This window comes from Mustela putorius, unplaced genomic scaffold, assembly GCF_011764305.1.
Source record: "Mustela putorius furo isolate JIRA1106 unplaced genomic scaffold, ASM1176430v1.1 tig00537248_pilon_pilon_pilon, whole genome shotgun sequence".
Taxonomy (NCBI): domain Eukaryota; kingdom Metazoa; phylum Chordata; class Mammalia; order Carnivora; family Mustelidae; genus Mustela; species Mustela putorius.
In genome coordinates, this window is record NW_025422387.1 from 2,020,475 (window position 1) to 2,031,598 (window position 11,124).

Sequence of the window (11,124 nt, forward strand, 5' to 3'; positions counted from 1 at the left end):
GAGCTTTCGGACCAACTGCTCTCTGTTTCTAGACAAGGAAAGAAAAAAACCTATTTTGAGATGAGCTGAACTCAGGTGTACACCACACAAACCCTAAAAATAAGCCAAATAGTGGAGAATCCCTGTGTGTCTCACTGGAATTTAAGTTTAAAAAGTAATTGAAGATTTTTTTTGACAATTAAAAAAGAACTCATTAAAAAGTAACAATAATAAGCCCATGCGATACCAACATAAATGACATATTTATGAAAAATAACTATTTAAAAAAATCCATGAGAGGAGGGACACAGTTTGGATTTTTGCAAATCTCTGAATGTCTGACTTAAGACAACTGGACTTTCACATCAGTTTCTGCATCCAATCTCTTGCAACACCTCAGACGATGCAGCTTCCGGGAAATCCCGCCACATGCACATGACGAATAAAAGTGGGAAAGCTAATGACAACACGCTGCTGATGATGGTGATGGTGATGATTGGAGTGCTAGGAACCCCAGGGGTCCCTGGAACCTACCCTGAGAACCACAGCATTTTGCAGGTGAACAGCCTCCTCTGTGTGTAACGGGCCAGTTATCAGCACTCTGATGTCCTGGTGTTGGAAAGCTGTTCCCAAGAGGCTCTGCTTGGCTCGGGTTCACACCTCCTACCACATACCCTTCCTTCCTTCATCCAGCCCCCTCGGAACTCTACCAAAACAAGCAAGTGGCCCATTTTTTGTGTCTCTAAATTGGTTCCACCAACCCTTGGTATAGGAAGATGTAGAAACGGAGGCCCAAAGAAATCGTGTTATGTCCCAAATCTAAGCCCTGGTGAGTGGAACCAGAAGATGGCTTTCAAGTCATGGAAGAGAGTCATGGACCAGTCCCCAGCCCTCAGCCACCATGGCGATGGTTTGGCTGAACTAGGTCTAAGGCTCATATGTTAATCTGCGTCATCTTCCCTGCTGGACTGAAGGATCCTGGGATTTCAGAGTCTGTGGAAGAAGACAGGCCAGAGAGATGAACTCCCAGGAGTTAGAGTCTTCCATTGCTAACCATTTCTTCTGCATTGGTCCTAAAGGAAAGTCTCTAACAAGGAGATCCACGTCCACAGCAAGATCTCCCATGTCATCCACCTGCTAAGAGAGGCACTAACAAATCAGTCCATCCCACAGCTAACACCTTCCCTCCTGAAATCTTCACATGAGTGATGAATAAGTGTGAAAAACGGGAGTCCCGCAGGTGGGACAAGGAATGGGGGTTCTGACTCGCAACCCCTCAAACGCGGCAGGATTGGTCAAATCGCGCATTACTACTTTCTATCACAAAGCTGAAGGGGTGTTTGTCCCACAGATATTTATATATTAAACCCTGCTCTTAGCCCTGGGGAAAGGTGAGGAATTCAGGTGCCGTCCCTGCCTGCACAAAGCTCACATTCTAATGGGCATCACTGATGCTAAATAAGCAAGAAATCAAACCACCCCAGGGAGTGATGAATGCAGGGGAAAAAATGAAGCTGGGTCATGGGAGAGCCTGTTTCAGATGGGACCTCCTTGGGATGGAAGAGAAGGCTCTTTAGAGAGGATGCTGGGGCGTGGACCTCTCTGAGGGGGAGAAACCAGCTCTGCAGAGATCCACGGAATCAGCATTCGGGCGGAGGGAAGAAGAATCACAAACCGTCATGAACAAGCCTGGGGATTCACGGAGCCCCAGAGGGTCCAGGAGGCTGCGAGAGGAGGCCAGAGAGGGTGGTGAGGTTTTAGAGAAGTTCCTGAGTTTGAGTTTCCTCACCATCTTCCATGACTCATCTGTTCAAAATCAAATCCTTCTCAAATCTACAGAGAAAGAAATTGGCCTTTCTACTTTATGTCCAAGCCAAATTTCCAGCACTCAGATCAACATTAAATCAGAGCTCAAGCAATCCAAATGGTCACTTTGCTGGCTCAGTGAAACCCTTTCCTCCAGTGAAACAGCTCCTACCATTGATCCTGGTGCCCTAAGCCCGAGGGCAGGCAGAAAGTCCCTTAAGCTAAACTAGTGGAGCCCGAGGACTGTATAGAAGATTTTATTCCCATTTAGAAGGAAAGCTGCAATGAATGTATTAAGTATGACTGCAAGTATATAGCCATGATAAGAACAAAAAATCACTGCGAAGGACCCTGCAGTTTGGTGGCAGATTTTTAATTCAGTATTTCAAATTTAAATCTATTCAACAAATATTTAATGAGCCCTAACAAGCCGCCAGTCCTGTGTTGGGGTGCAGAAACAACACGTCTGCGACACTGTGACAAGCACATAATCAGAATGACAGACGCAAATACGGATAATCAGCTCTGGTGCTGGGAATGAAAGGTAAAGAGAGCAAAGAAGAGGGTGGGATAAATATTAGCAAAAAGCCTTATGGAGCTGGACCGTGTGGATCAAAAAAAAAAAAAAAACCACGCACGTCTGCATAATTAAAATATCTCAGTCTCTAATTACGGATTATAAAGTATAATGGTATGTAATACATTATCTTCTTCCTTTCTCTCGTTAATTGATCTCCGAAGTCATCGGTCTAGATGACAGCGGGTGGTAGTCGACCTAAAACAGGACAGAAGCATTTTTAAAACAGAATTACCAGAGAGAAAGAGCTCCAAGGGTAGTGTCACCAAATGACACCCCTCCAGGTGGGACGCAATCACAAACTGCACCCTGGATGCCTGATTAGGGCTGACCCTTTGCGTTTTTTAAGAGCTGTTTACTGCGCAAGGTCGCTGCAAAGAAACTACAAGACTATAACATGTGCAGCAGGTCACCTGAGCCAGCTACCTACCAATGAATTCAGTGAGAAACATCTAACAGATCTACTGGGCAGAAACTAGTGTTGCACTGTTACTGAAGTTAAAAACAAAAACAAAAAACTCTAAAGTGAGCAGAAAAAGCATTTCTTGGAAATTCATGTGGAGAACTGATAAATCCTCTCGGAGCGTCAGGAAAGAGCTGGAGCTGTTTCTGCGTCTCCCCAGGGTCAGGCTTCTTTTGGCATTTACAACACAAGAAAACGAATTCATGTTAGACACGCGGCCCCGTGCAACTTGGTCACGTACCGGAGGCAAGGTTCCTGGGCGACTTCCTGTGCTCTGAGGCTCCTTCAGAGTCCCCTCCTCACACAGCTGGCCCGAGCTGGGCTCGACCTCAGGGCCTTTACACATCCTGGCATCTTCCACCTGTAATCTCTCCCTCGGCTCTCCATGGCTGGCTCCTTACCCTTGTTCAGGTGTCTCAGCGAAGCTTTCCTTCCCAGAGCACGGTTTTTGGCCAGCTCTCCTCAATCCCCAAGCCCTGCTGATAATTCTGGTGTTTATCACCCCTTATCACCTTCTTCCCTGTGCTCGCGTCCTGACTGTCTACAGTGTAAACCCCTTGGGACTTGTCAGCCCTGGTTCCCTGTACCCGCGCAGCCTAGAAGGGAGCCTTACACGGAGGAAGGCCTGGGGCTCTGCACGCAGCAGGAGAAGAAATGGAGGCTGCAAAGTCAGAGATTCGGAAAAGCTGGAGAGCTAGGGAGTGTCGTGCTGGGACTCCGACCCAGGTGGTCCTAAGTAGCGGGCCACACTGCCCCTCACTCACACCCTTGTGGACAGCAGCTCACAGAGGAGCCGGACTGCCAGCCTCACTGTGCCAGGGTGGCTGTTTTCTGCCCCCTCTGGGAGAGAGGAGGGAAATACACCTGGTGTGTGAGCAGCGGGCTCCCATGACCACAGGGAAGAATCCACCAAGGGTGGATTGCAGGCCCTTGAATGTCCACTCCTACCCTAGCCATCCACCCCGCTTCACATGCTGACCAGAAGGAACCCCGCAGATGCAGTGAAGGTTAGGGACTGAAGACGGGCAGCTTATTCTGGGCCATCCCCGTGGGACCCAACCACATGAACCCTTAACAGTGGAAGAACAAGGCAAGAGAGTCAGCCAGAGAGACGTCAAGGCAGAAGCAGAAGAGGCTGGAAGCCTGGCGGGGACTGCACCTGCCATGGCCACTTTGAGATGGAGGAAGGGGACCGTGAGCCCAGGAATGAGGGCTTCCTGGACAAAGCCCTCAGTGGAAAGCCGGCAAGAAAACTGATGTCACCCCAGGGAAGGGAGCTGCTCGCCTTTCCTGGAGGCTCTGGGCTCACAGCACACTCATCCAGCTGGGAGCCCAGCATGGTGAGCAGGTGGAGGGATGAGTTCTGACTCAGAGGCAGTTGCCATAGTAACCGAGACCAAAGGGAAGGCTGAGCTGAACTTCGGGAGGGAGAAGGAGCTTGAACATCACTTTGGAGTATTCCCGCTCTGTGGATCTTCCCACTGCTCGTGAAAGAGCTCCTTATTTCTTTCTGGGAAACCACCCTGTTTTGGTTTACTCTGTGTGGTTTGAATGGAGCCCAAATATTCTAGGGGTGGACTTGTGACCCCGCTTAGAATAGACGAACATGTGACCAGGCAGAGGCAATCAGAGCATTCCATCCTTTCAGTGAAAGTCACTGGCTCAAATCAGACCAATGAGAGGCAGGCCTGGGATCTCTCCGGTAACCTCAGTGCTTAGGACAGCAATGGGCATATAGTAGGTGCTCAATAAATAGCATTTAATTAATTAATGTGTGCTGTTATTTAGTTGCAAGCAAATCAAACTTTGCAAATACATATATGTATTTTGACAATGGCTTAAGTAATGTTCCTAATTATTACCTCTGTCACTTTGCTTACTTGTTTTCTGGAAAAGGGGGGATGTCTCCCTTGTCAGAGGGAATGTTTCCACTGGGACAAGCCTTACATTTCTGCTGCATGCTTCTGGAGCCCCAGTGACCAGGACGAGACCCCGAACACTGCAGGCACACAGGAAATGTCCGTGGAAGAATAGTACGCTCTACCCCCAGCCTCAGTATGGCTTCTCCTCCTGGATTTTATGCTCGGAGTTACCTGGGAATTCAGCTCAAACACTGATTCTTCGAACTGAGAAGGGTGAACACACTCAGTCTAATTTAGCCAGAAACAGGGGCCAACAACAGACCTCACTCTACTTGGCCTCTAAGAAAGCCTCATTCCAGCAGTAGGGGCCACTAACACAAGATTTGGTTCCGTGGGCCAAAGGAACATGACGTCACGTGTGTTCCACACTAAGCTGGGCCAAAGCAGGTGTTCGTTCATCTCTATCTCCGATCACATCAGGAAAAGCTTTCTGTCTGGAGTCTAGAGGAAAATGTGGCAACCTGACCACTGGACGACCACCCGCCTAATTCAAATTTTAATTATTAAATACATCAGGCAGCTAAAGAGTGCAGAAAATAACACAGCACCCCTGTCCCCACTAGCTCAGGAAATAAGATACAGGTGTGCTGAAGTTCCTGGGAACCCCCACCTATCCCACCCACCCCCTGCCCTCCCCAGAGACAGACATGATCCTAACGCTTATATGATTTCCGAGTGTATTCTTTTTTACTGTGCACTAAATAATTAGGTATTCATAAAAAGTATGAAATTGTTTTGCATGTTTTAAACAAGATATAATGATATCTTGTTCTAGGTATGCTCTGGCAACTTGCTTTTTAATTTTTATACTCAATTTTACATTTTAAAGACTTATCCCTGCTAAAACATGCAGCACTAATTAATTTTCATGGCTGGTTAGCATTTCCCTGGATGAATACAGGAACGTGTGTCTGTCTCCCATGCTCCTGTTCATGGGCGTTTCAGCTTCCGTGCCTGGAGATGCTGCCTCTCCAAGCACAGAGAACTGGTGATGATTCTGGGGATGAAAACGCTCGGTTCAAACTCACTTTCCTTAACTTTGCTCCCTTGAGAACATCACTTCACCCTTCTGGGCCTCTGTCTGCTCATCTGGAAAATGGGGACCATAATCCTGAGGATTTCTGAAGGCTGCGAAGAATTAAATAAGAGGGAGGGATGAAAAGCATCTCAGAATCTTCAAAATAGGACCGATCTGAAATCCAGGGACTGGAACATCCCATCTCAGTTTATAAATGCCCCATGAAAAGCAGCAGGCCATCACCAAGTTGCATTCAATCAAGCCAGGCCCTACTCATCCACTCAAGTCTCCTCCTCCAGGAAGGCTTCTCGGGTTGTCCACCTGGACTGCATGGTCCTCTCTCCTCTCTCGGGTCCCTTCCTGTCCACATCACTTCCTCAGGGGCTTGTTCTGAGAGTCCTTCACTCAGAGGGTCTATGTCCCTTGAAGCCCACCACACAGGCCTCCGTAGTACATGCTCGGCTAAGTCATGCTAATCGATAGTCTACTTGGATCCAGCATCCAGCAAGACAATCCTGCTGTCTTCTCCGGGATCTCATTAGTATTGCTTCATTTCATTCTCTAATTCCTAAAACAGAACCACTGAAATGGAGTCCTTTCTATTTCTAGACTCATTTATTCAAAAGTTACACTTTGGCCTGGGGAAAAATATGTTAACTTGTGCATTTGCCTTCTCTTTCCCTCTACAGAGTCTGAGAGTTCCGTGAGGGCTTGGACTATTTTTCAGGGGGAAAAAAAAAAAAAAAAAAGACTGAAAACCAGACAGCGAAAGGAGCAGAGAGGAGAGGAGAAAGAGTGGAGAAAAGGGAGGAAAGCAGGGGTGGAAGAAAAAACCACCCAGGATTTGCATACAGGACAAGGCAGAAATGCCTGTAAGACGGAAAGTGTACTCTAGCGGCTTCTAGGGATCACACACACGGGGCACAAGCCCCACAGCACCGAACGGGGTTTCTGGAGTCAGCAGCCGAGACTTTGGGCCACTGAGGCAGGCTGGCAAAGAATGTCTGTGGCTGCACCGGTTCTCACCTCTGATGATGAAACCGTTGTTGGCCGGGTTTTCCAAGGCCCGACAATTTAGATTTGATTCTGGTGGTGCAGAGACGTGACCTAAGTACCACCGAATCACGGAGTGAGACCATCATCTCCTGCAGGTTCTCCTTCCGCCCTCCTGTCTGGACTTCAGGGAGAAAGTCCTGAGCCGGGGCTAACCTGTCGCTGGCAGTGACGCCTCCCCTTCGGATGGAGGACGGAGCAAGCCTCCATCCAGGCCCTTCTGCAGACAACGGTAATTCGACTGAATTTCATGTTGTTGTTGTTTCCTATGTGTGGTCTTTATATCTGTGATCACCTTGTCTTCCTCATAAGCCAGTTTCCTACTTATGGTGGTAGAGGTCAAGTTTCCTTTTTAGATGTATTACATGTTTTACTGACTTAAAGACAAAGTAAATAATTATACATGGGGTGCACATCTGGTGAAACGCATGAAAATCGCACATCATTGGTATGGTAAAAAGCAAAACTACCGAAGTGGTAGGTAGTTGGCATTAAGGAAACAGCAGATAGAGCACATCAGGGGATCTGAAATGATAAATCAGCTGTAATGACCAGGCAGGGGGTGGATATCTTCCCCAGAATGAGACAAAAGCCCTAAGTACACTATCCTTCTGTGCTCATGACATTTTATTGGCTGGATCGCCAACTGTTATGGTGTTGGCCATCCACATACCTTATTTGGGATCAGCCTCATACTACTTCTCAAGTCAACCATGGACCCATCAAATATGCATTGATCACAGAGAGGTCATGTGGCATGTCGAAGGCTGCAAAGCTATTTCCAGGGTGCCTGGGATTCATACGCGGGTAGCCCGAATTCAGTCCTCTCTTATCCCCTGTCCCATGTGAGCTCGCAGATCTGAGCAGCCCCTCTGTGACCCAGGAAAGCATTGTTACAGGAATCCAGGAGTGAATTCTCCCAGGGTCTTTGTCAAACTTTCCCAACACAAAGATTAATCCAATTCCACCCTGACACCCCCGGACCTGGCACTGCACATACTCCGCACCATGTGTCACCCCCGTGCTGGAAGTTTCTCAAGGCATTGTCAAATTTAGATACCAGTGGTTAACCTGAACCTAATTACATGTCACTGAAAAAGAAATTCAATTCCTCCTGAAATTAGAAGTTATAATTCCTGAAATTATATCAGTCTCAAATTCAGACTGAAATAGCAATGTGACACGTAAGGAGAAAATTCACAAGAAAAGATATGAAAATGGCTCTCAAACAGATGAGAAAGTGTTCAGACTCATAATTAGGTACAAGTTAAAACAACACCGAGATGCCACGACTTGGCTAATGGACTGACAAAAATTACAAAGCACGCTAACACATGTTGCTGGCGAGGTTGTCGGGAGCATGGCAGCGCTTAGGTGAACAGCATATGCACTTATGTCTTAACCCAGGGGTCCCACTTCTAGAAAGCCATCTGAAGCTACTCCATTCAATATATTAAAATATATGCACACAAGTTGGCTCCATATTATAGCACCGTCTGTAGCTGCAAGATACTGGAAACCATAAAATCATGTCTGGATACAGGGGACTGGTTGAGTAACTTGGGGTGCACCCACAAGCGAAGGACTAGGCAGCTACAGCAGAGGACGGGGCAGAGTGGTGGTAGTAGAGGGGTCGGTGTATGGGAACTCTGCGTACCTCCCACTCAGCTTTGCTGTGAACCTAAAACTGCTCTAAAAAATAAAATCCATTTAAAAGGACGAGGGGAACTGAATTGGGAGTCATTTCCAGGACATCGTGTTAAGTGCACACATGAGCAGCTATAACAGACCCCCCCCCCCCGGTGCAGAAGAATGAGGGTGTAAGAGAACACACACACATCTGCTTACTGGGGCAAAATAATCACAGGGAGGATACAGCGGAAATGAAAGAGATTGGAATGGAATGTGAATGGCACTGATGAGCCCAAGCATATTACAAATGAACAACACAGCCACACAGAAGGATAGGAGAAGGAAAAGATCCGGCCTGAGTCACTTTGGAAACTGTCTCTGGACTAAGGCTAAAGACGAGGAGCACTTCTGAAACAGCTCACACTAGGAACGAGTAAGGACAGAAACACGGAACGGGAAAGCCAAGTTTCTGGATGTCAGAAAAAGAAGGTAAAAGTAAGAAGAGGGGAGAAGCACAGAAAGAACGCTGGTGATTTACTGCAATCAGAGGTATCGGTATGAATCGTGTTTGCGACAGACGGATGGACAGAGAGATAAATGGAAGGACAGAAAGAAGTTGTGGGTGCGCAGGCGGGTACACGGGTTGCTGTGCCTACGTCCACTTGCTAGTTCTGTCTACACGCGGGGCTTCGGATCCAGCAGTGCAACTAGCACTGAGGCCAGTGAAGTACAGGGCTCGGCAATGTCCCCTAAACCCCTTAGCTCAGCTCGAGAATGTTCTCCATTTGGCTGACACACAGCCAGCCAGACCCGAGGGTAAAACGCTCAGACTGGATCTTCTTCTAACAAAACCTTTAACTTCGGGGTGAGTTTCACCTGCAGGAAAGGAAATGAAATACGAATCTTAAGGCTGTTCTCCTCAATTATAAATAGGTTTAGTACACCTCCCAAAGACTCATTTACAAGAAATTTAAGTTGTATTCTCTTTCTTAGTGACCGTGGCAAACTCCTCTGGGCGTTCGAGGAGGCTTACGCTTCTGTCCCACCCTGCCTCGAGCATAACGCAAGACACATTTTGTCAGAAAGCTTATGTGGAAAGTCATAAACGTCGGCAGGCAGGTCCTCCTTTTGTCCCGGAACCCGCTGACCACACAACGTTCCATCAGGGCTTAGGAACATGTTATGAAGTCACGGGGACGAGTCTTGACAAATGCCGCACGCCCGGACAAGCCATCATCCCCTGTTTAATCTCCCAAGCCAGGGCCGTGCCATCGGTCTTTTTTTTTCCATTAGCAGATGGCACGGTGGCTGTCCACCTCCCTTGTGAGAGATGGGGTTGCACCGGCGACAGCGTTCTCTGAGATGCCTTCCGGTCCCCCACTGCACGAGGCCGGTCCTCAGAGGAGAGCGTGATCGAGCCGCGGTGAGGCCCAGCTTGGAGCAGGCTCTGTCCCTGCCCTCGGGGTGAGCCACCAGCTGGGAAATGGGCAAACGCGTAGGAACCCACGCATCCAAGCGTGCGCACATCCGTCTACCCATCTACCCTCCATCACGAACGAGACTCCCCTGGAAACCTGTGTTTTCAGTAAGTTCAGAGTTTCCAAAAGGCAGCGAGGTCCCGTGCCCCGTGGTGGGGAAGGCTCCACACGTTTAACCACTCGCCGGGGAGACGACACGAGGCTCGTTCCCGGCTTGGGGGCTGCTGCCCATGACGCTGCGACGGAGACCCATGCGCAGGTCTGGGGGGGGACGTGCGTGTGCATCTGCGACACATGCCTGGGAAGGCAGGGAGCTGGCTGGCCTGGCGAGTGGGTCTGAATTTTTAAGAAGCTGCCAGCTCGGTTCTTTTGAGAAAACCAAGTTCTCCAGCCATCCCCAATGGTCCTCTGGGTCCTGGGGTGACAGCAGGGACAACTGGAAGTTATCCTAGCCTTGGAGCATGCATGATCTAGGTTTGGATCCCAGCTCTTCTTCTCACAAGACTTTCAGGATCAAGCGATTCCCGGCCAAGAAACAAAAGCAGATTCGTCCCACTCCCCAGTGGATTCGGATGAAAACTGGTAATAAAATCAGGTACAACTCCAAGAGGAGGCACTGGAGGAGAACCAAGCTGGGTCTCTAAGGCGTTCCACATCACGCGATGACACACCTAATCGGGCACCACGTATTTAATTAAGCTACTTGAGGATCATGTGTTCTATTCCATCACCCTGTAAACACCTTTCTGCCTGGCCAATAGATACCAATTATCAGCGAAAGATTTTTCTGTTACTATAGCTCTGCACCAGTGGGTTGGTTTGGTAATAAACGTGAGGCCTTTGAGCTGTAAAAAAAAAAAAAAAAAGAAGAAGAAGCTGCCAGCTCTTTGCAGACCGGTTGTACCACCTCCCATTCCCACCAGCCATGCCGGCTCTTGGCAGACCGGTTGTGCCACCTCCCATTCCCACCAGCCACGCCGGCTCTTTGCAGACCGGTTGTGCCACCTCCCATTCCCACCAGCCACACCGGCTCTTGGCAGACCGGTTGTGCCACCTCCCATTCCCACCAGCCACGCCGGCTCTTTGCAGACCGGTTGTGCCACCTCCCATTCCCACCAGCCACGCCAGCTCTTGGCAGACCGGTTGTACCACCTCCCATTCCCACCAGCCACGCCGGCTCTTGGCAGACCGGTTGT

At 48.7% G+C, this 11,124-nt stretch overlaps 1 protein-coding gene across 1 annotated transcript; it reads left to right on the forward strand.

The window, feature by feature from the left end:
• The first annotated feature begins 9,622 nt into the window (after positions 1 to 9,622).
• Positions 9,623 to 10,772, forward strand: LOC123390148 (60S ribosomal protein L39-like). Its single transcript, XM_045073666.1, has one exon. It carries the CDS (start codon positions 10,390 to 10,392, stop codon positions 10,570 to 10,572), a length of 183 nt encoding a protein of 60 aa, XP_044929601.1. The 5' UTR covers positions 9,623 to 10,389; the 3' UTR covers positions 10,573 to 10,772.
• Positions 10,773 to 11,124: the final 352 nt, after the last annotated feature.

Excerpts from the sequence above, each read along its gene's own strand:
- LOC123390148 (XM_045073666.1), top strand. The coding sequence starts at position 10,390 with ATGCATGATCTAGGTTTGGATCCCAGCTCTTCTTCTCACAAGACTTTC.